The sequence below is a fragment of the Mauremys reevesii genome, linkage group 1 (genome assembly GCF_016161935.1).
Source record: "Mauremys reevesii isolate NIE-2019 linkage group 1, ASM1616193v1, whole genome shotgun sequence".
Lineage (NCBI taxonomy): Eukaryota > Metazoa > Chordata > Testudines > Geoemydidae > Mauremys > Mauremys reevesii.
In genome coordinates, this window is record NC_052623.1 from 300,356,188 (window position 1) to 300,383,542 (window position 27,355).

At 41.4% G+C, this 27,355-nt stretch overlaps 1 protein-coding gene across 8 annotated transcripts in view; it reads right to left on the bottom strand.

Moving 5' to 3' along the window:
• MON2 (MON2 homolog, regulator of endosome-to-Golgi trafficking) overlaps nt 1–27,355 on the bottom strand; it is a 163,172-nt gene that overhangs the window by 88,250 nt on the left and 47,567 nt on the right. For all 8 annotated transcript variants that reach the window (XM_039503322.1, XM_039503312.1, XM_039503343.1 and 5 more), the window contains 6 exons: nt 23,862–23,986; nt 23,330–23,469; nt 13,543–13,696; nt 5,900–6,132; nt 4,232–4,313; nt 1,259–1,440 (listed from right to left, as the gene is read on the bottom strand). In XM_039503322.1, the coding sequence (XP_039359256.1) occupies nt 1,259–1,440; nt 4,232–4,313; nt 5,900–6,132; nt 13,543–13,696; nt 23,330–23,469; nt 23,862–23,986 (916 nt within the window). The remainder of the gene's footprint in view (nt 1–1,258; nt 1,441–4,231; nt 4,314–5,899; nt 6,133–13,542; nt 13,697–23,329; nt 23,470–23,861; nt 23,987–27,355) is intronic.

Here is a 27,355-nt window from a genome sequence, read left to right on the forward strand (position 1 = left end):
CTAAGGAAAACCTCATGAAGGAAAGAAAAAATCAGAGTTTCCCCAGATCATTCCAAATGGGGGTGTGTATATTTCTGCTTTTGTCCCCCCAAGAAACATCAGTGGCTTCTTCCCTAGAAGAAGATCACCTCATGGGATCTAACACAGGCACAGTGCCATCAACACAAGTACCCTGTACTTCCACATTGGTTATGAAGGCTTCTTCCCCCACTAGTTGCCCAACAGGTGTGAGCTATATTTAAGACATGCTGCTACGACTATATTGAAGACATGCTGTTAAATGTGTCTAGAAAACTCTTTGTAAGGAGAGAGACTATAGTGCAAAGTGCAGGGATCTGTAGGAAAGCTTAAAACAGCTTTAGCCTTTAACAATTTACAAGTAGATTTTGCATTATAGGTGGAAGGACTATACTACCTCTATTTGCAACCTGTATCTCCTCCTACCCCTGGTCTATTGCCTGCTCATGCAAGAGCCCTCAACCTTGAGGCATTCCCTGGTGGGATCGAAGGATATCAGGGAAGAGTAGAGAATAGTGTTGCCGTGGCAGCTAAACCCAACTTCCATGAAGGTAGGAGAGGGTGCCTACCACTCACAGATGTGGAAAATATGATCCAACCCATGGAGTTACAAAAAATATGAGTACTATAAACACAGGTTATTTTGGACATATTTTTGTGCTCTGTAAAAACTCATGTAAGAAATAATGCGTATAATTTTCTTGAAAATATGAATGCTGAGTAAACTTTTCTGCACAGATTAAATAAGATCTTTTAGCAATTTTTTTAAATGTAATTACATTTAAAAAAATAGATACTCAGAATACAATGGATGGAGGCCTAAGAGCCATTATATCTAGAATGCATCACTACCAGAAATGTCAGTTACACATCACTTTTTTTTTTTTTAAACCAAAAAACAGTTTTCTTTTTCAAAGTTTATAGTGGATAAATAAAGCAAATCCCCAATCATGCAAAGTGTTGCATGTGGGCAGGCTCCAGCACGTGCACAGTGGGGCCACAGTCACGAGTATCAATTTGAAGTATCAGCTTTTTCAGTTTTACATATATTGCCAAACATTTTATGCCAGCAGACACTAAAAACTTACTTATGTTTACAGTCATGTCATGAAAAAGAAAAGTACTCCAAGTTTGTCATTGTGGCTTGTCATTTTTTACATTAAGCATGGGTTAACGTAGCGTGCGAAATAAGACTAAAGAAACAAATGAGTATACAATTTAGCCTTAATTATACCCTTACATTTGCTGGAGAGAGTTGTAGTTGTGCTGTTCAGTACAGTGAGGGCATAATGAGGAGGCAAGGAGCCTTTGCAAATGGCAGTGATAAAGGCATCTCTTGAAGTTACAAGACCCAGTTTTCCACAAAGTGCAGCCATGGTCAATTCTGCTTTTAAGATATTTTCTGTGGCAGCTTCATCCGTGCTGAAAAAAGTACAAAGTGTTTCATAGAGACAAGTCAGATAGTCATTATATAGAAATAAGCAGCTGGTTAGAAGTATGATGGTAAAAGCCAGCAAGAATTCATATACAATACTGTCAACACTGAAAACGTCAAAGAGCAAATTTAACCAATTAAAAAAACATTTTGGAACTCTAATTCTTATTACATAGCTCTTCTATTCTGAATGATTTAGCATAAGGAGTGTAGAGTGGATGTGTAATTTTTTTAAATTAGCTTTCTACCATCAGAAGAATGTTTATGAGGAGTCAAGAGGGTTTTTGGAAGAAAAATATCTAATTAAAAATATTGCAAAACCATAGCTACTAGTAAATAAATCCCTCAATGGAAGCAATCACGGCTTTTATCCTTTAAGTGGTATCATTTCACTGAAAAATTCCAGCTGCTAGTGTAAAAATGATTAAATATGTAAATCTTCAAAAATCTAATTTAATTGGGTCCCGATTTGAAGTCCTACCAAGAGGTATGTATGAATGTAAATAATATAAAGATCCTATTCTTTTAATATTTACAAGTCAAACATTTTTTCTGTGAAATCTGGATACAAGGTGGTTCTCTCTAGACCAGGCCTGCACAACATAGGGCCCGCGGGCCGCATGCAGCCCACGGAGGCTCACTGTGTGGCCCGCGGGGGGATTCTAAATCCCGCGCACACAGTGCTCTGCAGGCAGCCCAGAGCCCTTTGAATCCCGGCCGCAGCTGAGATTTAAAGGGGTCAGAGCTCCCCGCGGCTGCGGGCAGCCCAGAGCTGCGGGGAGCCCTGAGCCCTTTAAATCCCAGCCCCAGCCCATGGCCGGGATTCAAAGGGCTCTGGGCTGCTCGCAGCGGCGGGGAGCTCTGACCCCTTTAAATCTCAGCCACGGCCGGGATTCAAAGGGCTCAGGGCTCCCCGGGGCTGCCGGCAGCCCAGAGCCCTTTGAATCCCGGCCCCGGCTGGGATTTAAAGGGCTCAAAGCTCCCCGAGGCTGCAGGCAGCCCAGAGCCCTTTGAATCTCACCCCGGCTCCGGCGGCCGGGCTGGGGCTGGGATTTAAAGGGTTCGGGCTCCCCTCAGCGGCAGGAGCTCTGGGCCCTTTAAATCCCTGCCCCAGCCCCGCAAAGCTCCGGTTCCCCCGGCCACCAGAGCCCCGGGCTCTTTAATTTGCCCCTGAGGGCTCCCAGCCACCTTTCAGCTGGGAGCCCCTGGTTGATTTAAAATAAAGTATCACCTCCCCACCCCCAACCTTCCTTTTTGGCCCACAGCTGTTTTGGTGGGGAGGCGTTGGGGAAGGAAGGTTTGTTTCTGCAGGGCTGGGCGGCGCTGGGGCAAGGTGTTTCCGCGGGACCCTGAGGTGCTGGGGGGGGGGGGTGTTCTGCAGGGCCGGGGGGTTTTGGCCCTCAGCTGTTTTCTTTGGAGTAATGTGGCCCTCACCGCTTTACGAGTTGTGCAGGCCTGCTCTAGACTTTTAACCACATTTTTAGGAGTTGACCCAGAAGGAAGCTAAGAACATAAGAACGTCCATTTAGGGTCAGACCAGTGATCCATTTAGCTCAGTCTCCTGTCTTCAAACAGTGGCCAGTGCCAGATGCTACAGAGGGAATGAACAGAAAAAAGCAACTATTGAATGATCCATCCCCTGTTGTCAACTCCCAGCTTCTGGCACTTAAGAGACTTAGGACACCCAGAGCATGGGGTTGCATCCCTAACCATCTTGACTAATAGCAACTGATGGACCTATCCTCCATGAACTTATCTGTTTTTTTATCCCAGTTATAGTGGGAACAAAAGGTTTAAATTTTAAGATGCATAAAATTTTTACTGAAAAAGATGTTGATAAGAAAACAACCCAGAAAAAAAAATTGGAAGACACATTGGTACAAAGACACTGATCAGGATGGGAGGGTCTCTATAACTGAAAGGGAATTCATCTTCAATTTGTCTAGTTCATAACAATTTTTTTTAATAATATAAATTAGTTTATGGATGGCATTTAACTGTAGGTAAAATCCATCTTATTTTTTCTACTTCGAGTGTTTGGGGGGAAAGGGGAACATACTTGCACATGTGGTGGTTGTGTCCACGAATTTGAGTTTGGGGAGGAAGCTTTTAAATAGTTTCATCTTATGACAAAATACCAGCTTCCTAGAGATCCCCTCATTTGCTCACTTAATGCTCCAGTAAAGGATACACATTTTAAACAGAACATTTTTTTTTTTTATTATTGTTAGCAGCTACAGGAGTGATCCCTGACTTCTATGGAATTGTGGTCTAGTAAAATATGAACTGTCCTTGTAATGGAAAAGCTTTCACACTATGTACACGCACAAGAGAAGCACCAAAAAGAGAACAGGTATTTAGAAATTTGGTCAACCTTTTTAGCAAGAACAGGGTGCCCCAGCCATCAGGCCAGAATCTTCAGCCAGTTTTTTTGAATATTAACCTGATCCTGATTAAGTTATAAGTAATGTACAATTGTAACTTGGCCTTAATGAAAAGTTGAAAAAAAATTCTCTGATAAAATGATTTCTCATCCCACATAGAACTAGGACTTATGTTAGATTTTTAGGGATCATCAGGAAGATTATTCCTGCAAGGCCAGACTGTCCTTCCTTAAATCACAATCACCACCACAATCATTCATTCCCCATTTCCTGTGAACAACTTCTTCGCCAACGCCAGCCAACTAGACAGCTTTGAAAAAAAAAAAATCAGTTTTGGACAGAATTGTGAACATAACCAACGAAGGATCAGCAAAAATTAACATAGAGTGAGTACCTGGCATCAAGAAGCAGCGACAGTGCAGCAAGAAGACCACACCAGCACGCATTCACCATTTCTTCCCAAACAGCTCTGTTAACTTAAAAGAAAAAAGATTTTATAGTGCAAATAGATACTGGAAGTTTATTAAATAACTGTTGGAACAAATGCACAAAAGCTAGCTGTTAGATCTTTTTTAAGGTTAGTAATGTATAGGCCAAAATACATTTGAGAGAAGATTGCTGAAGTGAAAATATCACCCATGCAATCATTAAAAATTAAGGAAACTGACAGTTAAGTCATCAATCATTGCTCTCTGACTCCTTACCTTTTTAACAAATTCCCTTGCATTTTCAACCTATCACCAAGGCTAGGATTCTGTCACAGAGGTGACGGAATCCGTGACTTTCATTGAACTCTGTGAATTTTGCGTGGGGGATGGAGCTCCCAGCCGCAACGGGGGGACCCAGTGCAGCTGTCCAGCCGCGGTTGGCGGCCCGCTGCATCTGCCCGGCCGCAGCGGATGGCCAGTGGACCCCCTGCATCTGCCCAGTCAATGGACTTGAACATTATCCATGTTGGTTTTTTTCCCCATCCTGCCCCGACTTTTGGCATGTCACGAAGGTGCATCATGTTAGGTATTCCTGTGGAGCCATGGCAGCAGCACCATGGAGAGCTCTGGATTTGTTGATGCCCTGGCCCATCCTGATGATATGCCCCTAACTCCCATAGCTGGTAAAGCAGTACCGAGTGTCGATGCCTTAGCATGGAGGCATTCTGCTCCCTGCAGCATTACTGCCTCAGCTTCCTGGCATACTAGGTAGGAGTACCATTGGAGCCCTGTCTTTTTGTGCCCAGGGAGTGGGCTCACCACCACTCCTTGTACCAATTAGCTCCCTGTATCATTGCTGTTTCTGCCTCTTCCCCTATGTTTCTAATTAGGCTCTCTTTCCACCCTCCCTATTCATAGCCCCATTAAATTTTTGTTTCTCTGGAACCTCCATCTTGTCCTCTGCAGCCAGAGATCTCCTTCTCCCAGCCATATATCCTACCATCCCAATACCACTATTGACCAGGATGTCTCCCTGACCTTCCAGGGTTTCTATGCTATGCCAGATTGAGGACACAGGGAGGCAGCAGGTAGTACTGGAGAGCAGAACTAACTAGTAGAACTTGTTCTATTGCCTTTTTGCTAAATAAAAATAGTATATAGCAAAAAAGGAAAATAACTTAAAATTGAAAAAAAAAGTGGCTTATGTCTGAGATGTTGTAAGCATGAAAGTGTGTGAATGCATGCACACAAGTCAAGAGTTTCTAGAGACTGGCTATTCAGCTACAGAAACTCAAATGTCAGAAAAAAATTCAAAAAGATTTTCAAAAGCGTGTTCTGTCAAAGTTATTAAAAATGTGACCAAAAATTAAATTCATTTGCCCCAAGAAAAAGTTAGTATATAAAATACTTAGAAGCTAAATTAAAATAAAGTATCGAAGAGAGGATTTTGCTCCTCTGCTTTAAAATGTAAATATGCAAGCAATCTTTATTATGGAGCTGGTAGGATGCTTCTATAAAACTCCATTTAAGACTTCTAAAGTAAACTGAATGTATCTAAAAAATTCAAGGCATTTAATCATGAGATTTTATTTCGCTTGTGTTGTGCTTAACATAGTATCTGCATTTTTGTATACCTAGCTCCTTGTCAGTTTGGTCAGATACTGACTGCAAATCTTGCTGCTCCGAAGACTGTATTGGTGATGAAGCTGCTTCAGTCATGGTCTGATTGTCTGTTTCAGCCTGTCCCAACTCTCCTTCAATCATGGTAGTGATACCACGGACAAGATCCAGTAAACAATGGAATGCCACAGACATGGCATATCCTTCAGGAATTGTAGGTGGCTCTACTTTATCCAGCATTTCTAGGCTGAAAGATTAAAAACATTACAAAAATATTTAACAGCAATACTGATGAAGTAATTGAATGAATAATAATGAAAATCTGATTAAATAAATTGACAATACTCCCACTTCCCACTATTAAATTATCAAGAGGTCACGTGGTAATATCCTAATTGAGTATTGACAAGATACAAAAAAAATTCTTACACCAAATACACCCAAAACTAATTAAAATATGACTAAATATAAAGCTACTATGATACTGAGACTATTATATATCTATGTCAACGAATCTTTGTGTTAGTGAAATCTGCTTAAATATTTGACCAATTTCCGAATGAATCACTTCATTTTTATTCTTATTGTATTAACTCAAAATTAATCACAGTACCACAAATCTATCACTTACAGATTTAAGGAATTTAAACAATGGAAAAGTAATAATTCAGAAAACCACCAGAAAAATAAACAAATTACAAAAAGTAAGAATATGTCATGTGGAAGTCACTGCTTGTCTGTTCCTATGAAGAGTTATTGCAGAGGCCCACCATAGCTAGGCAATACGTTGGAGGGTAACCAAATATTTCTCATCTCTCACTGAGCCATTTGTGTCAGACAACTCTAGCCACTGCAGCCATAGAAGAAGAGGTAGAGGTAGAATAGGAATCACTTACAGAAGTTGCAACTGAGTGATAAGCAAGGGATCTGGATTAGACCCCAGTGCCTGCAAGCCATCAAAACAGATAATCAGTCTCTGGCTAAACTAGAATATTGAATTTGATTGGTTCCACACCTGTACGGATGTTGTAAGCATGAAACAGAGCTCCATTAAAGACTTCTAACGTACATTGAATGTATCTAAAAATTCAAGGCATTTAATCATGAGATTTTATTTCTCTTGTGTTGTACTTAACATAGTATCTGCATTTTTGTATACCTAGCTCCTTGTCAGTTTGGTTGGATACTGTCTGCAAATCTTGCTGCTCTGAAGACTGTGTTGGTGATGAAGTTGCCTCTTTTTGGATTTACTGTACAAAGTTCATGATTACATTTATCACTGTTGGATATCATGTGACCAAAACATCACTATTTATTTGACAGTTGCAGCCTCATTGCCTCTCCTCCCCCTTGCTCTTCCCCTGCTGCCTCAAAACTAGCACAGAGTTGGTCAGCACAGTGGGAAAAGAGAGCAAGGAGCAAAGGGTGGTGGCAGTAGTAAAGCCAGCACAAGGAGAGAGTGTGCTGCGCCAGAAACTACCCACTGCCCCAACAACCACCACCTGATACCTCAGGCAGCTCTCCAAACAACTGTCCTAGTTTATCCAGCTGCACCAGGCCTCTTCACCAACCCCATTACTTAAGTCATTATTACTCTAGCCCACCATCCAGATATACCACCGCCCTGCACCATCCACTACTACTCCTCTAACCCAGATGCCCCAGCTATTCCCTTTAGCATCCTCCCTGAAGACAGAGAACTTGGGTATGCATACTAAGAGAGATCCCCCATAACTTGCTTCTGGGAAGCACAAATGGGAAAGACTGCCTTCCATTCCCATCCCACACCTGCTTTCAACTGCTCAGGGTAAGGCAGACCAGTCACTTGTTCTCCATCTATGAGAAAAATTATACAATGGACTTGAGAGGCCGAAAACAAAATAGAAACTTGGTCTGATTACCCCAAAAGCAAGAAAAGAGAGAGAGCGTGTATTTGTATGTTGGCCCAGTTTGGCATTCAAACATTCAATGAGGCCATGGCTTGAGCACAGTTGACTGGCAAAGTAATCACAGGGGCAACATCAGAGACCAGCAGGAGGATATGACGTACTCAAAGCCATCAGATATTATGGTGGAGAGCTTAAGGGTCCTGCTTAGCCAGAACTGCCTCTGACAAGGCTTAAACAACTAAGCAGCCTACCCAGAAAATTAGGCTGATTAGCACTAGCAATACATGCCTACCAACTGTCCTGTAACAGGATACTGTCTCACACGAAGCAAACTATGGAAACACAGGCTAGACAAACCTACTATAAATTGGCACACAACTGGTTGGAAAATTATATTCAGAGTAGTTATCAATGGTTCACAGTCAGCTGGAGAGGCGTATCAAGTGGGGTCCCACAGGGACTGGCCCAGAGTTTGGTTCTACTGAGTATCTTAATAAATGGCTTGGATAATGGCATAAAGTGTATACTCAAAGTCTTTGGATGACACTAAGCTAGGAAGGGCTGAAAGAGCTTTTGAAGGACAGGATTAGAATTCAAAATGATCTTGATAAGTTGGAGAAATGGTCTGAAATAAATAGGATGGAATTGAGTAAGGACAAATGCAAAGTGCTGTACTACACACTGAGGAAGGAATAATCAACTGCACAAATACAAAATGGGAAATGATTGCCTAGGAAAGAATACTGTAGAAAAGGATCGGGAAGTTATAGTGGACACAAATTAAATGAGGTAACAATGTAATACTGTTGGGAAAACAAACTGAACATAATTTTGGGATGTATTAGCATGAGTGTTGTAAGCAAAACACAAGTAGTAATTCTTTCATTCTCCTCAGCACTGATAAGGCCTCAACTGCAGTACTGTGTCCAGTTCTGGGCACCACACTTCAGGAAAGATGTGGACAAATTCAAGAAAGTCCAGAGGAGAGCAACAAAAATGATTAAAGGTCTAGAAAACATGACCTATAAGAAACCATTGAAAAAAACCTGGTTTGTTTAGTCTGGAGAAGAGAAAACTGAGTGGGGACCTGATAACTCTTCAAGCACATAAAAGGTTGTCCACTGAGGACAGGACAAAAAGCAATGGGCTTAAATTGCAGCAAGGGAGATTTAGGTTAGACATTACGAAAAACTTCTTTACTGTAAGGGTAGTTAAGCACTGAAACAAATAACCTAGTGAAGTTAAGGAATCTCCATCATAGGAGGTTTTCAGTAACATGTTAGACAAGAACTGGTCAGGAATGGTCTAGAAGGGGGGTGACCCAATGGTATGTGAACGGGGTGGTGCAGTAGGGGCTTCTGCCCAGTGAGATAAGGGGGGGTCTCGGGGCTTCTGCCTAGCAGGATGAGGGGGTCTCGGGGCTTCAGCAGGAGTGGGGCTGAAGCCCCAACCCCCGGCTCCCAGCAGTTGTGTCCCGGCTCTCCAACTTCTGAAGATTGTCATATGTGGTTCGGAGGGCCAGTAACTTTGTCCACCCCGATTTAGATAATACTTAGCCCTGCCTCAATGCAGAGGACTGGACTAGATGACCTATCAAGGTCCCTTCCAGTTCTACCTTTCTACAGGCTGGTTTAATAAAGTTATGGTCTTCTCTTCTATTATAAATATTTGCTTCATCATTAGCAGCCGATCAGATGGTAAAACACTAATCTGTAGAAGGCTGAAACTCAGTGGGGGAAAAAATGTCTTTAAATCACAACTTATTAAAGCAGAAAAACTCTCTCACCTTATAAGCATTTTTTTTTAAATAAATTTTCTAATCACTTAGCTGTTTATAAGAAAGTTTACAAGTCAATTAGTATAAGTCAATAAAAAGTACAGCAAACAGAATAATATTTGCACTAGTATTGTTAATTATCCATGGACATTGGATGTACAGCTTCAAATAACTTTTCTGTGGCTTTACATAGAAGAGCATGGGTTACAGATTAAAACATGAATGGTTGAACTTCAATACTCAAGAACAAGGACACTCAAATTTATCATATTACAGCTTGATACTACAACAGATGTATCTTTATATAAATGTAATTTTTTAAATTAAAAATCAATTTTAAAAAAATTTAAATAATGATTTTTATTTCTCTCTCCACTTTAGAGATAAATTCCTAGCATTGATATTTTGTACTCATTTAATTAATTTCCTAATTGTCAGTAGACTTTCAGATTTTACAAAGAGGTGCGTTTTTTGTTTAAGAAATGTCATATTTAGAATAGTGAAATGCTCTGACCAGGCTACATTCATCCATCAGGGGTTTCAGTATGAAGTCAATGAAACTTGTGAACCTAAATCACAGGCTCCTGTTTTTGGAAATTTTGACTTGTGCTACATAAAAAAGGTCACAATGACTTTGTTAATGTATTAAAAGTCTGAATATCTTTTCATGTTAACACTAAAGGAGTTTTGTTCTGAAGTGACAAAGATTTTATGCAACTAAGAAAAGTGTAATAAAGATACAGTTTTAGCCCCTTATGCTGAAAATATTTATGTGCACATCAATTTAACACGATAAATAGTTCCACTGAAGTCAAAGGGAATATTCATGTGAGTGAAGTTATAACTGTTGAAATGTTTGTAGAATTTGGGACTTAATTTTCAATATTTTGTGTTTTGCCTATAGTAGTTTTCAAATAAGATCCCCTATCCGTAGTGACATTTACAACACATAATTTATAATTTAGTTCATTATAAATCTTAATCTAAAGTTGGAATAGCACACTTTCAAATTAGTTAAAGCCTCAACCTAATTTAAATCAATGATTTTTTAAAATAAACAACAAATAATTTAATCACCTTGATTTAAATCACTCTGCCTGCCTTGTTATATACAGCACAAGCGGTGTACATGGAACTTTATAGGAAAGGAAAAGTCCCTGCTTCAAAGAGTTTACAAATTTAAGTCTGACTGATAATCACACAGAAAATTAGACACACAGTGGATGAGAGATAACAAGGGCAGAGGGGGGGGGAGGAAGAAAAAAGGATGAACTGCTCTAGAGGAAACATTACTTGCAAAAATTCAGACTGATATAACGTTTTGGTGATGGGTTTATTTTCTGGGGTAAAACTGTTAGTTTTGTTTTAATTAATAAAATATACAATTAGGTGTGAGATGAACCAGAATGCTCTGGAGAGGGGTTTAAGGATGGAAGATGAGCAGAGAAAGGATTTGAAGGATTTGAAAGAGGAGAGAAAAGGGTACCTGGAAAAAAGGAAGGATGACATTGATGTTAAAGTAGAGGACAGTGTAAAAGGAGGTACAATCTCATGTGGGAGAAGACAAAATGAGTGGGATCAGGCTAGGAGACTGGGCAGCAAGTCAGATTAAGGCACCTATGACCCCATCTCCTAGACTCACATGATGAAAATAATTTTTTTTTAAACAATTCTATTTTGTGCCCTCATCTATCTAGACACTTATGTGACTCATTATAGTAGTATCTGAGTGCCTCACAGTCATTAATTTTATCCTCACAACACACCTGTTGAAATAAACAGGTGTGTTGTGAGATAAGGAAGACGTATCCTTCTTTTACAGATCGGTAACTGAAACACAGGGTAGATTAAGTGACTTGCCCAAGATCACAGTGGAGGTCTGTGGCTGAGCCAGGACTTGGACTCAAGTCTCCTGAGTCACAGTTCTATACACTAGCCACTAAACATACTTCCTATTTCATGTCTGCAAATAAATAATATTCTGAAAATGCAAATTAAATGTAACTGATATTTGCCTGAACCTGCCGAAAGCCCTATTATCTTAAATGAGGTGTCAACTCAAACCCATTACTCTGGAGGGCTCTTGACTCCATCCCAGCAGGGATATCTGCCATGTGGCTGGGGCCCTGGTCCTCCCTGCAATCACGCTAGCATGGCTCTGCTGGGGTGTTTACAGAAGTACACACAGACAAGGGTGAATGGTAGCAGAGCCCTCCCATCCCCTAGACAGACTTCATACACTTGAAGGCGAGGAATATGTGGGGAGAGCCCCTAGAGACTTCCATTAACACAAATGATGGCTTATGTAGATGATCCTTATCGCTGCCACCCCAAAGTGGAGCACAGCTATAGTGTGGGAGCGTTGCCGCAGCAAAAAGACAAGGACAAGGGCCCACATTCCCATACAAGTGTGTCTCTACCGTCCTGGATTTCCTTAATCTAGTTCTAGAGTATAAGCAGGGCAATAGAAGATGACAGCTGATCATAGGCTGGGGACAATTTTTACAGAGTCTTTCACATAAGGAAATAAATATGAACGTAATTCAGAAGGAGCTGGAGTCAATGAACAGATCAAAAGGTGAGGGGTGGGACATGGTTGGAGAAACAGAAGATGATGAGGATTTTAGCTGAAGAGTTCTAGAGAAACAGGAGAGAGGGGGAAAAGGGAGAAAGCAGGAGACTATAATTGTTGGCCAAAGCATAAACCAGGTTTCATACTTAATCTACTTTTAGTTAAAACATGAAGTCCCTCAGAACAGCAGGGTAAGTTAGACAGTATTTGCACACTCAGTCTTAATCTCCTTGTTCAAATAGACATTGTCTAGCACAAAATGCTATTACACCTTCAACAGTGTCTGAAATTTATTCTTCAAAAACATTAAAAATCTACGATAGCTTGAGAAGAAAACCTCTGCACTCCCTTTTGAAGATTCAGACCATTTGCTTTAAAAATACTCATTTCAGGTATGTCAGCAGTGTGGTGCAATTTTATGGGTTTTGAAACTAAATCAGTTTTAAAGAGATGGCACTAAGGCCAGGTTTACACTACAAACTTACATCAATATAACTATGTCGCTCAGGGGTGTGAAAAATCCACACCCCTGAGTGATGCAGTTCTACTGACTTAACCCCGGGTGTAGACAGTGCTATGTTAAAATGAGAGCTTCTCCTGTTAACATAGCTGCCGCCTCTCATGGAGGTGGATTAACTATGCCAATGGAAGCAGCTCTCCTGTTGGTGTAGTAGTGTCTTCACTTAAGCACTACAGCAGCACAGCTGCACCACTGCGGCATTTTAAGTGTAGACCTACCCTGAATATTACAGCCACAGTAAACTGGCATTGTTCCAAGAGACGTCATAACCCGCTGTATCATGTAACTGTAAGATATGAATCCTTAAGCTGAAGTATGCAAACTACTGATACGTAATGTCTCTAGTAGAGATCTAATGGCCAGTTGTGTCGTGTCAAGTACCATTTCTATTCATCCTTTGTATATATAGATTCATATGATGCAATATAGGTTAGAGTGGCAACTAGACCAGTATTTCACCAATATAGCCAGTATTTTTATTTCAACTAAAATAAAGTTAGTTTTCTTGCAATATCCTATTTCCCACTGCCTCTAATGCCTTTCCCTTCACATTGCTTGGTGCTATAACAGCCAAGTACAAGAGTTACTATTTTTCCTATTAATATAAAATAATTTTTATTTATTGTATTACAGTGATGCCTAAAGGTGCAGAATTAACACAGCAATGGCATGGCAAAGAACAAATGATGAGGAATATTTGAATCTGTATCCCAAGTACACAGAGAAGGTCAGATCACCGCATAGGCATCTACAGGAAGAGAATCCACAGTAGGACTAACGTCAGCAATGTGCTGAATGTCACTGTATATCAATGCAAGAATAACTACATAATTAACCTGTAAATGTTTTTATTCCCAAAATTTCATTTTTAGAGAGACATGAGTAATGTTATTACTTACTAGGTAGCTTTAGCACTGCCTTGTATTGTTACAGTGAGTATAGGTATCCAGGTGCCTCGATATTCAAATGCAGGTAATACAGTCACACCTCCACCCATTCCCTGCATTCCTGGGTTGGTTTGTGATGAGGCTGTACCACCAGATGTATTGCTTCCTATAAATTAAACAAAAACAGAAAGAATAAAAAACTATGCACTTTAGTTTTATTTTAATTAGAAGAAAGTATTCTTTTTTGGTATTTCATTGTGTGCAGAGATATGCATATAATAATGCAAGAACACATGCCTGATAAAAATTTCTCATCTTTTGAGTGCCCCCTGCTGGCTAAAATGAGGTATATTTTGTATGTTCTCTTAGTTAAAGGAGCATTGTTAATATAAATGATTCAGTTTTCACACACACACACTTACACTTCAGAATATAAAATATTTTGTACTTCTGTAACACCTTCCAACAAAGAGCTCAAAACATTAGCAAATTAAACCTAAAAATCCCTGTGATACATGTTGGAATACTGAATTACCATTAAATTGGATAAAGATATAAATAAATGTAAAATAGTTCTTTCAGTTTAGATTTACATATGTATCAAATGTAATAATACAGCTAGTAACCAGACTACAAGCCCTCCAGGAACCTTGCATTTGTATTCGGGTTGCTAGCCTGTGCTGAAGCCCATGTCACCATGTATATACTGCTATTGTTACCCGTGCTAGCTAGATTAAAGTTAGCAGGGGTACAGCTGCCCATGGTACAATCACACCTTCACTTACCAGTATAGACATACCCTTGCGGTGCAGAGAAGGCCTTAATTTCCTGCTATGCACAAGCACCTCACCTGACTATTCATTTAAAAACTGTAGGCCAATGCCTATGGTAGAAGCTTACAAGGCAATACGCTACAGTTGATTAATCATTGCCAGCAACAGATTCAGTTAGTAAGCCAGCTGCACAGAGCTGCTCTGGATCTGTGCTTCTGACATGAGCTTGAAGAAGGAGAGAGAGAATAAGGAAACATGGAAGAAAGAAAGAGACTCATGCAAAGGGAGAGGGAGACATAGCAAGGAAGAAGAATGGGTGAAATGAAGGATAGAGAAAACATGACAGGAAGATAAGGCAAAGATAATAGTGCTGAATAGAAGGGCTTGTCTACACTTGAAAGTTATTTTGGATTAAGGTAGGGTGTGAATTTAGCAAGAACTATTCCAAAATAGCAACCCTGTGTAGACACACTTATTCCAGGAAGGGGAAAAAAAAAAAGTGTCTACATGGGGAATTATTCCAAAATAGCTATTCTAGTTAATTTCACTATGTAGATAAGCCCTCAAATTTTTTCCACTGGGAATTAAGGAGACCCCAGCATTTATAACTGAGCTACCAAAACATGTCTAACAAACACCAGGTAAAATAACTTTTTTTCATTTTTAACATTCCTGTTAACTAATTTAATAAGGAACATGCGGATGTGGGAAAAACTAAATTTTAGATTAAATTTAATTTCCAGGGAACACGAAGAATGTCCTCATATCTTAGATATTTTCTTGCACTGTCTGTGTTCTGTAGATATTAAGAAATGTACAGGTAGGAGGAAAAGTGGTACTATCATTTCAGCTACTGAAACTTAGGTCCAAATCTCATTTTGGTCACATATGAAAATGTTGTCTCATTCTATTCCTCACTTGTAGATGCATCAAACCCCACATAATTTAGCTTAATTACATATAATTAATAACCTCTCAAGAGAGGTTCAGAATCACCCTAGAATAAAAAAAGATGTTTGACCATCAGGAATAGGAAAGTGTATCTGCGCTTACCTGAAATTTTCCTTTAAGTAATAAGTACCTCTGTTGCAATGGGTCCTTCAGCTGGCTTACAGCCTGTGAGCCTAACCAGTCACTGGCAGCAGGGGCAGTTCCCTCCAGCTGAGTCAAATTCCACAGCCAAGATGATTTCCCTGTACTTGCCTAACTTATGGATTGATAATTATATTTTGAAGAAAAGGACAACAAAATAAACCTGAATTTTGGATGTCAATTTACATCTCTATTGTGGATGATTCATTTGTCTCCGGGTGGGCTGGATCTGTGGATCTTATTGCTTGAAGAACTAAAGTTTTTCAGTAAACACAAGTAAATTTTCCTATTCTTCATCACACTATGGTCCACAGATATCTTACAATTGGATTTTGAGAGCAATGTGCCTCCTACCTGGGTGGGAATTAGGAGTGTCCTTTAAATATGGACATCCAAAAAGAGGTACATTATATATCTTCTATCTTCCTCTGGGCAGTGAGATGTAGAGAAGACTTCTGCCAAAAATATCACTGGCTAAAGACTGCACCACTAATACGTAGAATATGCTGAATTTATTTATTAAGGGCCACATGGCAACCTAGCAGACCTCATTACAGGAAAAAAATTTCTCTGCTCTAAGTTTGTTAGTGTTTCTACAGATTGGACTTTGTTGCTTGACAGAAGGAGGAACAATTTACTGAATTTACAGTTGGGAGGACTACTTGCCTGAATTCACGGTCCAATAATGGGTCTCATCTGAGAAAGCTCTCAACTTCATAAATGTGTCTGACTGGAGTTAGTAGTTAGCCATTAAAATAAACTTCCTGTTAAGTATGACCCTTACCGCTGAGGTTCGATTGGAATAGTGCTGTAAGAACTGGAATTAGGTTCTATAACCTTGGACTGTATTTGTATAAGATTTGCTTTTCTTGAATATGTTGAGACCATTATAGTTCAGAGACTTATCCTTTTTGTTTGGACACTTGGATACATCCACATCAGAGGGAGAATTCAAGCTATGGGCTCATCTAAATGAACACTTCATTCACAGCAAGCTGGGTATAAATCTACTCCACACTAGTGAGCCATGCTCTAAATGTCCACGTACTAAAAGTTCCCTAATGCACTTTGATCTATCCCACTTTGAAATAGTAGATCACAGATCACTAGGGAACTTTTGGTGTGCAGCAGCAGAGTCCAATGGACACCTAGTGTGGGGTAGATTTATACAGCGTTCATATAGACAATCCCCAAGTTTCACTTGTTTAATACGGTAGCTAAACTATGGACTTTAAATCAACCAGCAGGAAAAAAAAAATTGGTTAACTTCTAGGGTCCACAAGAGTGACAATTGCTTCGTCCAAATATCCATTTTGAACCTTTCTGGTGCTAGATGGAGAATTTTCTTTTGCAATAGCAGACCTCCTTTGTGAGGCAGAAATATCAGAAGATCTAATGCTAGGTAAATCTAGGCCTGAGATTGATAGCCATTTCAGTGCCCAGAAAAATTATTTTTTTTTAATTAAAGCTAATGTTAAAAAATTATATAATACGCAGGTTAAGAAAAGAGTTTCTGCACATCTGGGTATAGTGCTTAGATTATCCACAATACAAATTTTATTTTAAAAAAGTCATAAGACACAAGTGCATAATCAGCAATAACCCAAATTAAGGTGACTAAATTTAACAACACAGTTTAGATACTAGAATCCGAATACTTGGGTATATTACTCAGGAAAAGTTATACTGGGAGCTAGCTCTACAAAGCAAATATAGGAATGAGTGTAGATTGTCCCTCAGTAAGTGAGCATTTAAAGTATCACTGGTGCGTCCCTATCTTTCATATCACTCTGATCTGAAGTAGATTATGTATGCTTTCACTCACTTTCTGGCATTTCCATGGACTTCTTGAGAGTGGAATAGGAAAAAAATGTGCCTCTCATTTCTGCACAAGTCCATAAGAGTATCAGCTCTGGACAATGCCCAGTGATCTTATTTTGGCCAAAGCTATTGGTAGCCATCTGCTCTCTAGCTGAAAGAGTCTGTTACCCAACAGGACACCAATTCCAGATAGGGCTGCCTGGGAGTCATGCAGATTGCTCTGCCGCAACTGAGGGCATCTGTGCCTCATCTCAGCACCCTAGTATGTTCAAGATAACACATTGTACTTCAAAGCCTGCTTCACTTGCCATATAATCTATACATTTCTTTCTCTAGTGTCTGGAAGGAGTGAGGATTGTAAATCTACTTTTCTGATTACCCTCAGCTTTCCATGAAGTTTCCCACTGTAGAATTAAGAGAGCTGAGAAAAGGAAGCTACTCACCTTGTGCAATAACGATGGTTCTTTGAGATGTGTCCCTCTATGGGTGCGCCTCTAATCAGAGATTTTAAGTAACAGTGTCCGTTCAGCCCGCACATGCGCTCTCTCCTGCTTGTGGTCTGTCTCGAGGCTATGTAGCACTGTGCAGGTGCCCCCTCCCCCCCAGTTCCTTCTCTACCATAGAGCCCTATATTGAGAACTCCCAAGTAGAGAGGAGGTGGGCACGTTGTGGAGCATGCATAGGAACATGCATCTGAAAGAACCATTGTTGCTGCACAAGCTGAGCAACTCTCTCTTTTTCTCTGAGTAGTGTCCCTATGGGTGCTCCACTGTAGGTGACTTCACAGCAGTATCCCCCATGGAAGGCTGGGGCTTTGAAGTTGAGTCTGTTATTACAGAGAGTACTGAGGAGCCGAAAATGGCGCTGGAGGCCAAATCTCCAGGTTTCACATAATGTTCTGTGAAAGTGTGGGCAGATGCCCAAGTTGCTGCTCTACAGATTTCCGAGATAGGCACATCTTTAAGGAACGAGACCAGGTTGAAATTGAACTTGTGGGGTTTGTACGGACTCCAGACAGAGGCAATAGATTGCATCCTTGCTAAGAGAGATTAATGCCACCGAGACCCATTCGGATAGTCTGAGACAGTACTGCAGAGCCTTTGGATCATTCTGCAAACGAGAGCAAGAGATTAGGGGATTTCCTAAAGTCCTTAGTCCTGTCCAAGAAGAATGCTAGTGTTCTTCTAACATCTAGCATAGGCAGAATCACCTCCCTGTTGTGATGTGGATGTTTGTTTGTTTGTTTTTTTTTTGGGGGGGGGGAGAACAGGAAGATAGATCAGTTGATTTAAATGGAAAGCGGAGGCAACTTTAGGGAAAAACTTGGGATGTGGCCTTAGAGTTACTTTGTCTTTAAAAAATACCATGAATGGTGGGTGTGCCGTCAGCGATGCTATTTCTCCTATGTGCCTACCTGAGATGATAGCAATTAGAAATGCTGTCTTCATGGATAGGTGTAAGAAAGAGCAAGTTGCAATGGGCTCAAAGGGAAGTCTAGTCAAAGCTCTGAGAACTAGGTTAAGATCCCAGGTTGGAACAAGTGGTCTCACATGCAGGAAAATATTCCCAATACCCCTAAGGAATCTATACATCAGCGGATGAGTCAACACCAAGTATCCACCTACATGACAGTGGAAGGCCATTATGGCTGCGATGTGTACCTTAAGGGAGCTGAGCGAGAGTTCTGAACATTTGAGGTCTAAAATGTAGTCTAAAATCAGAGGAAGGGAGGACAAGACTGGGTCTATGAGCTTAGAATGATACCAAATTTGGAATCATTTCCATTTTTGTAGGTAAGTACGTCGAGGGGTCAACTTTTGGCTGTGTAGACACACATCTTTCACCTTGTCGGAGCATTCAACTTCTAAGTCTTGGAACCAAGAAGAAGCCAAGCATGGAGGCAGAGGATTGCAAGTTGAGGTGAAGGATCAGCCAGTCGTTTTGAGAGAGTAGGTGAGGAATGGGCCAAAGAGGAACTGGAGCTCATCTGTGCCAGGTAAGGGAACCAGACTTGTCTTGACCAGGAGGGGTCAATCAGAATAACTCTCACTTTGTCTTGTCAAATTTTCAGTAGGGCTTTGGCTAGAAGAGGAAATGGGGAAAAGGCATACCAGAGATCTCTGTTCCATGGGAGGACAAGGGCGTCTCCCATTGAATGTTTCTCTGGGCTAGTAATGGAGCATTAATGAGGACATTTCTTGTTCTGGTAAGCAGCGAACAGATGGATAAGTCAGGGCAAATATGTTGTGAACCATCTCTGAGTTCAGTTCCCATTTGTGGTCGTGAGAAAAGTTCCAACAGACTATTGGCAGTCACATTCTGGTAAGTATGTGGCTGACAAGAGCACACTGTGATGGATGCACTAATTCCAAAGTTTGGGCACTTCTGTGCAGAGGGAGGAAGAGATGGTGACCCCCTGGTGATTTATGTAAAACATACAGGTCACATTGTCCATCATGATCTTTATGTGAGTGTTCTTGATGAATGGCAGAAAGTATGCACAGGCATTCCTGAGTGCCCTCAGCTCCAAAAGATCAACATGGAGGGCTGCTTCTGTGGAAAATCACTTGCCCTGAACCTTGCAGTTGTGTGGTCATGTAGGTGGGCTCCACAGGCTATTAGGGAGGCATCTGTTGTTAGAGTCAATGTTGGTGGCATGAATGGAACGCCTGCTCGAACACTGGATAGGTCTTTCCACCAGTCCAGGGAATGCCTTACTGTGGAGGGCATTGATCGCAGTTTGGTTAGTCTGTCTCTGTTCAGGGAATAGACAGAACTGAGCCACATCTGAAGACACCTCACAAATAGTCAGGAGTTTAGAGTGATGAAGGTGCATTCTGCCATATGACCCAACAGCTGCAGGCAGTTCTTGACCCACATTTGGGAGCTGGCCTGGACTGTCTCTGAGACTCATGAGGGTGATAAGTCTGTGCTGTGTCGAGTTTAGTGGCCATAAACTCCAGTTGCTGTACAGGGGTCAGTATTGATTTCTGTAGGTTGAGTTGCAGGCCTACCTAGCTGCACAAATGCATGCATGGTTGTCTGAGTGGCTCATACTGCATCCTCAAATAAGGGAGCCCTGAAGAGGCAGTCATCCCAAGGCAGGTAGATAATAATACCCAGTGTTCACAAGAGAGGCAGTATGATGGAGAGAACCTTGGACAATACCCTGGGTGCAGACAAGAGGCCGAAGGGGAGCACGCTGTACTGATAATAGTCCTGCCCAAAGGTAAATCGTAGGAATCTCCTGTGCAAGAAGCGTACTGAGATGTGGAAGTAGGCATCTTGTAGGTCAAGGGCCGAAAACCAATCTCCTTGCTCTAGGAACTAGAATAATGGCTGCTAGGGTGACCATCTTGAACTTCTGTGCCTTCAGGTATTTGTTTAGTGCCCTTAGATCTAGAATGGGCCTTCAACCTCCATTCACCTTGGGGATCAGGAAATAACAGGAGTAAAACCCCTTGCCTCTGAATTGCACTGGAACTGGTTCAGTGGCATAGCATAACAGATTCTCTACTTCCTGGTTCTCTTGAGAAGGGTCCCTGAAGAGGGACGGAGAATGGAGGTGAGACATGAATTGAATGGTGTAATCCTTCGAAATAATTTCCAAGACCCATCTGTCAGAGGCGATATTCTCCCAGCTGCTGTGAAAGAGGGCCAGGCGACTTCCAAAGGGACGTGACAGGTGTGTAGAAGGCAACTGATGCAAGGAATAGCTGTCAAAAGTGTTTAGCAGAGGGGACATGAGAGAATGCGGAGCGGGGTGCTGACTGCTTCCACTTTTGTACTCTGGGCCTTTTGGGTTGTGCTTTGTAATAGGGCTGTGATGCAGGTACTGAAGAAGTTGTGACCTGTGCTGCGGTTGAGAGCTGTATCCTCTCTTTTGTCCCTCAGTGTAGACCACCAGGGAGGGACAGCGAATGTGCAGGCTGAATGGATGCTGCTATCTACAATCTCAGATTAGAGGCGAAGGGGCACAGATACACCTACAGTGGAGCATCCATAGGGACGCTACTTGAATAAGAATATGGTGGCTAAGTCCATAAATGGCTATTAGCTAGGATGGGTAAGAATGATGTCCCTAGCCTCTGTTCGTCAGAGGATGGAGATGGATGGCAGGAGAGAGATCACTTGATCATTGCCTGTTAGGTTCACTCCCTCTGGGGCACCTGGCATTGGCCACTATCGGTAGACAGATACTGGGCTAGATGGACCTTTGGTCTGACCCGGTACGGCCATTCTTATGTTCTAACTTATTTACCTGATCAACTGATCTCAGTGACGAAAAGCCCCATATTATACCTGATGAAATAGATGTGTGTCCCACTATCTTTTCAGGGACAAGACAAAGGTCATGGGATTTTTAGGCTGAGAGAGACCAGCACTGTCCACTCATGTTAATACTGCTCATGAAAGCATGTGGAGGACATGAAGTGACTCTTCTTAATTTTATTTTTAGTAACTTTTGTTGTTGTGGGTTGATGTCACCTGAGAGCTTTCATGCCCAGGAGAGGGGGTGGAGGTGATGCTTGCCCAGACTCAGTAATCTGCTTGAAAGTTTTCTTTTTTTTTTTTTTAAATATGTATATTTTATTTGATCCCATAACTCTGATTTGCACAGCTGGCTTTCCCCTTTCCTGAATAGGAAGTAGGGTGGGGTAGGATGGGGTGGCGGCGTGGACACCCAGAGGAACCAGCACAGATGTTTGGCTTGGTCTTTTTTGCATAGCTCTGCAATGCTGAACCCTATGAAGGTGAGAAAGTGAACCAGGTACTGTGGATTATTCATCCTACTGCACACTGTAAAACTGAGCGGGTGACCTGGGCACTGAGGATTATCCACCCTGCTGTACTCTGTGAAGATGAACAGGGAGCTATTTTTGTTTATGCATATCCCCTTTGGAAGTTTGTCCCCTATAATCCTGCTTCAGAGGAGGGAGTGAAATTGAGTTTAGACATTGCTTAAAATGGCTAGCAATCTCTCTGCTCTCAAAGAGGTGGGATTTAGAGACTCTCTGCCACATGTGCCAGATAGGTTTGTGTTTCCCCTGAAGGTCTCAGCGTAGGAGCTCAGTAAGGATCCCAAGGGGGGAGGAGGATCCTATTATAAAGGTCACAGCAAGGAGAGGGACTAGGACCCAAAGGCCCCTTATTGAACTTGGGTGGTGGCAGTTTCCATACTATGCCCATTGCCTTCCACCCGAAACCCAAAGGGGGCTGAAGGGGAAGAAGTGACTGAGCTCCACAGTCAGAGGCATAGCTGCTGGGGAAGGCTCCAGGGACTTAAGTGTGATTTACCATCTGGTGCCCCACTCATCCAATGCCACTCCCCTCTTGGAGATGGAAGTGGGGGAGTTACTTGCCCCCGAAGCAACCTATTCCAAAGCCTGCCCTGTCTGCCTCCTTTCCTGCCTGAGAGAGGGAGGCAGAGACAACCCTGCCTGGACTGAGCCAAGGGGGGGAAAACTGCACTCTGCCCACAGAGAAGGCCAAGCTCATCAACAAGACCTTTCCCTTTTGCCTTTCTTGGCCCAGCTCTCTCCCTAAAGGCCACTGAGGCATCAGCTGCTGCAAACACCTCAGAAGGAAAAGCAAAGCAGAGAGGAAAAAGTCTCCCCAAAGGCAAATGTCTCCCTGGGACACAACTGGGAATCTGACAATCACATTATTGGGGCAAACTTCTGACAGTTAGAAATTTGAACTACAGTTTGCAATTTCCCTTAGAAAAGCTCTACAGCAGGGTGGGGTCTCGTGGACACAGGGGAGGCAGCTAAAACTGCAGTGAACTTCAGGGGTCAGGGCATCTCCCTGCTGCTAGAGACTGACAGGTCTGGTTCTGCCGCCAAGCTGCATGCAGGCTGAAGCACCCATTGCAACAGACCGTCAGACCTTAGCACTATGGTGCTAAGGCATATTGACAATACAGTCTGTACAAGCTTGCACAGCACTACATTTCTCTTGGCTCAAGCTAGTTTCTCACTTTCACAAACACTAAATTTATACTGATAATTGTATCAAATAAGCAAACCTCAGATTTTCACAAATATATTGTTGACTATTATCAGAAATTATTAGGAAATTACTGGAAATAAAAAATACAAAAAAGGCTTTACCAGTTTGGTTTACTGTCGTTGATGTGTTTCCTGTGCTTGGTACAAGAAAAAGTGACTGGATGAATGATCCAAGTGCATTTACAATGTCACGGAAAACCTTGGTAGAATGCTGTTTCATATCATAGGATTGACAAAAGGACCTGTAAAGTGTTTTAAAACATTTCTGAGCAAGTAGTCAACAAATTAAAAAGAGTAAAAACTACATTTTTAAAGCCAGCTATTTAAATGAATATGTATGTATAGTATGGTTAATGCTTCCTTATTCTGGCTGGACTATTTATAGGCTGAGCTGATAAAGTCTTTAAATTCTGGAACAAATATTTAAGTTTCAAGGCATTAAACCAAAGAAGTTTGTTAATAATGGCTCAGTACTCAATGACAATAAATATTCCCTTGCACTTCAAGAAACACTCCATACTGCAGATTCTATTGCTTTCAAGTCCCTAAATGCTTAGCACAAAGACATTTTTTGCTACAGATAAATATGATCTCTTCATTTAATACATAAAGTGAAATATGGCATAAGTATTACCTTAATAGCTGGGGCTGCACGCAAAGCCTGTGGATAGATTCCACTGCAACAGCTCTTAGCCACTGTGGTTTGTCTGCATCCAGAAACTTTACTAGTAGTGACAGAAAGATCTCACATTCTGTTACCTAAAAGAAACAGGCAATAGTCATAAAAAGAAAAAAAACAATATGTCATCTCAGCCCTAAGCATATAATATATCAGCAAGTGCCAGTATCCCTGGCACATACAGGATCATTCTGCTTGGCATAGGGTTTATAATTCCTGTCAACAATAAGAAAAAACAAAAACAAAAAACTTTCCCTGCAAAAAAATTATACCCAATGATCATGGGAGTGTTGGCGTGTCAAGCACATACTGTACATCGAAAGGCATTAAAACAAGTTACATTCTTTACAGCCATTTCTAAACAAAGTTTTAAAGAATGCCATAGAACAAGTCCCTATTAGTTTGGCTTATTTAAAGGCTGGAGAGGTCAGCAACTGAAAGTAAATCACTTTAGTGAAAGAACAGAGTTTTATAGTACAAATAGCTTTAACAGGCATCTGAGTTCTTTTGCTCCTAGCCAGTTTGAAGAGTTCAGTGTTAATAGTTTAGTAAGAGGCTTTCTGACTTGAAGTAAGAAACAACTGCTCTCAAGCCAAAATGTGTGAAATTGATGCAAGAAATATCGCAAAGAGCTTTAACTGAATTAAGAATCAAGATAAAACAGCTATCCAAGACCTTTACAGAAAGGGAAAAAAACATGCATGGGAAGATGGTTATTAATCCAAAATCTGATTTTTCATTTCAACCCATGCTTGAAAAATGTAGGTGGGGAAGAGATGGTTATAGTTACAGCATCTCACAACTACCGGTTAAAAATAAAAAGAACAAATAAGTGAGAACAAACTGGAGCACACCATCTTTTTCTCCCAATCTGAAGCCCTGTTCCTATATATCATATCTGCAAATTAAGTTACTTATCTCTCATTAGATATGTCAAATGAGAGACACTGAATGGCAAGAAATATTTTACACAATGTACACTTAACGGCACAGGAAAACATCCAGACAAATAGGTTAGTGGAATTTAAAAAGGATATAGACACATATATGAAAAGTGTAAACCAGCAGCACCACAGCATAAGCTTCAAGGGGTAGGAGGTAAGGGCACTAACCAAGCTCACCCTATAGCCCTTTACAAACCAGGAGTTTGGCAACACAACCCCCAGCAGCCTACCCTCTAGCCTTGAGAGACCATGTGGGCTGAAACCTTTCATGGAATTTTCAAGGGGCAGGAGATCTTTAAGACCAACCTCAACAGCCTCTAGAAAAAAAGAGAGTCAGCAGCAGCAATCAATGTTAGCAGCACCAAGAGGAAGGACCTGGGGGGTATATATACATTGCAGCTGAAAACCTGCCTTCCAGCCTGAATAGACAGACTCAAGCTAGCTCCGCTTGAGCTAGTGCACTAAACATAGCAAAGTTGATGTTGCAGGATGGGCAGCAGCTGAGGTTAGCCACCCAAGCCGCAGCATCACACAACTATTTTTAGTGCACTCATTCAAGCAGAGCTAGCACAAGTCTGTCTGCTCAGTCCCAGAAGTCCTGACTACTTTAGCAGTTCTCGACTCCTAGCTGTATGGTGGGGTTGGGAGACTCACTGTTAGGTGGGACAGTGTGGGAAAGGGGGGTAGCTCAGTAATGAGCAGACTCTGCAGTAATGGGCAGACTCCATAACACCTTCACAGCCCTGGACTTAGTAATAATCAGAGCATACAACTCTGTAACTGAGCATTGGACTTTCCACCATCTTGCACCAAACAACTGACAAGATCCTGCAATGCTCCTTGGACAATAGCTGAAACAGTAAGAATTCTTTCAGTCCTGTAGCCTTCTAGCCTCATAAGAAACAGGCATCCCATGAGGCAAGGCTTATGTAAAAGAAGGCCCTTCATCTGAGGGAACTGTGAAGATTTAAAACAAAAACAAACAAAAATACTAATAATTGTAAGGACAAAGGAATTTGGGAATAATCTATTTAGAAAGGGAAAAACAAATATGATAAAATATACTAGGCAGTGATCCCTGGGTCATTTTCTTGTAGGATGGTTTGATAGAAAAATAATTTTGAAGTGTTCAGATGACTTTTGAACCATCAAATTGTACACAATGAAAGCCTATGTTACTCTGCACATGTATTACCATTATCCTCCCCTCTGCAATATGCATATCTTCCTACATCTTGCTTTAAATCAGTAAATTTGGGAGGGGGACAGGGACCAAATCTACCCACTCCCTTATATAGCATCTAGCACAACAGGGCCTTGCTGATCCCAATTAGTGCCTTTGTGTGCTATAGTAATAAAATAAGTAATTGATAACAAGCTTCATACTTCAGGATATAAGCTAACCAAACCTACTGTGACTGCACAGTACTTCTTGCTCTCCCATGATAAATCCTAGGGAAAAAAAAACGTTAGGAAACATTCATAGGTGACTTTCACCTTCCTCTGAAGCCTCAGGTATATGCCAGTGCTAGACATGCAATTTCACACTGAAGTGGACCAATGGTTCCTAACTGTCCATAGACCAGTGAACAGAATCTTTTCCCGTTTATTAAGATAACTGTCAGTCTCAAAAGATGAATGTGGTGTAAGCACCAAAGCAATTCAGTTGCTATGTGTCATGCTGCAGCATTGCGAGTGGCTAAAAACTCCAGTTCTCAAATGACAGCCCCTGCCACTGATGGTGCAGGTATAAGGCGCAGAGCCAGAAAATGAAACCAGTATGCTTGGTGCTTGAGATCTGCTGTGCTTTCCTCTTTGCTCTCTTCACTTTCCCTCTCAACCACCTCCCGTCAACCTCTTTGACTCCATGATGCAGTGCAGCACTCCAGTGTAACCTATTACTAGCTAAGTCTTCCCAGCTTGCAGTGTCAATGCTGAAAGTTTTCAAATCCCGCTTGCAAATGTCCTTGACCCAAAGCCTAGGTCATCCCAGTGGTCTTGGAGCATCCACAAGTTCTCCATACAGAAGGTCCTTTGGAATGCATCCATCACCCATCCAGTACAGAGGACAAAGCCTATGAAGACATCTGTGTTTAAAAATGTTAAGATGTTGCAACAAAATGTTAGAACTTGGATGCTAGTGAGTTTTTGACCGCAAAATCCACCCCATGTTCATGGCAGTCTTGTTTGCTTTTTCTTTGCCAAAAAGGAGTAATGCATGTCATGTAGAGAGTCTGTGCCAAAGAGAGTGGCCACATAAAAGTCAAACTTCTTCAGCTTTCAATCCATGACCGCAGACTTTCTAAGGTCATTGACCTCCTCTAGGCCATTTGACATACCAGTGCACATTGTCCTGACACTCCAACAAGAGAGTTTGAAGAAGGTAACCATCACACCCAAACCTTTGGTGTGTAGGCCTAAGCATCAAAAATAGGGAGGCAGATACTTGCTTTAAAACCAAAGCCCATCCTCTCAGCAGTAATGACTCAACCAAAAGCCTTGGGG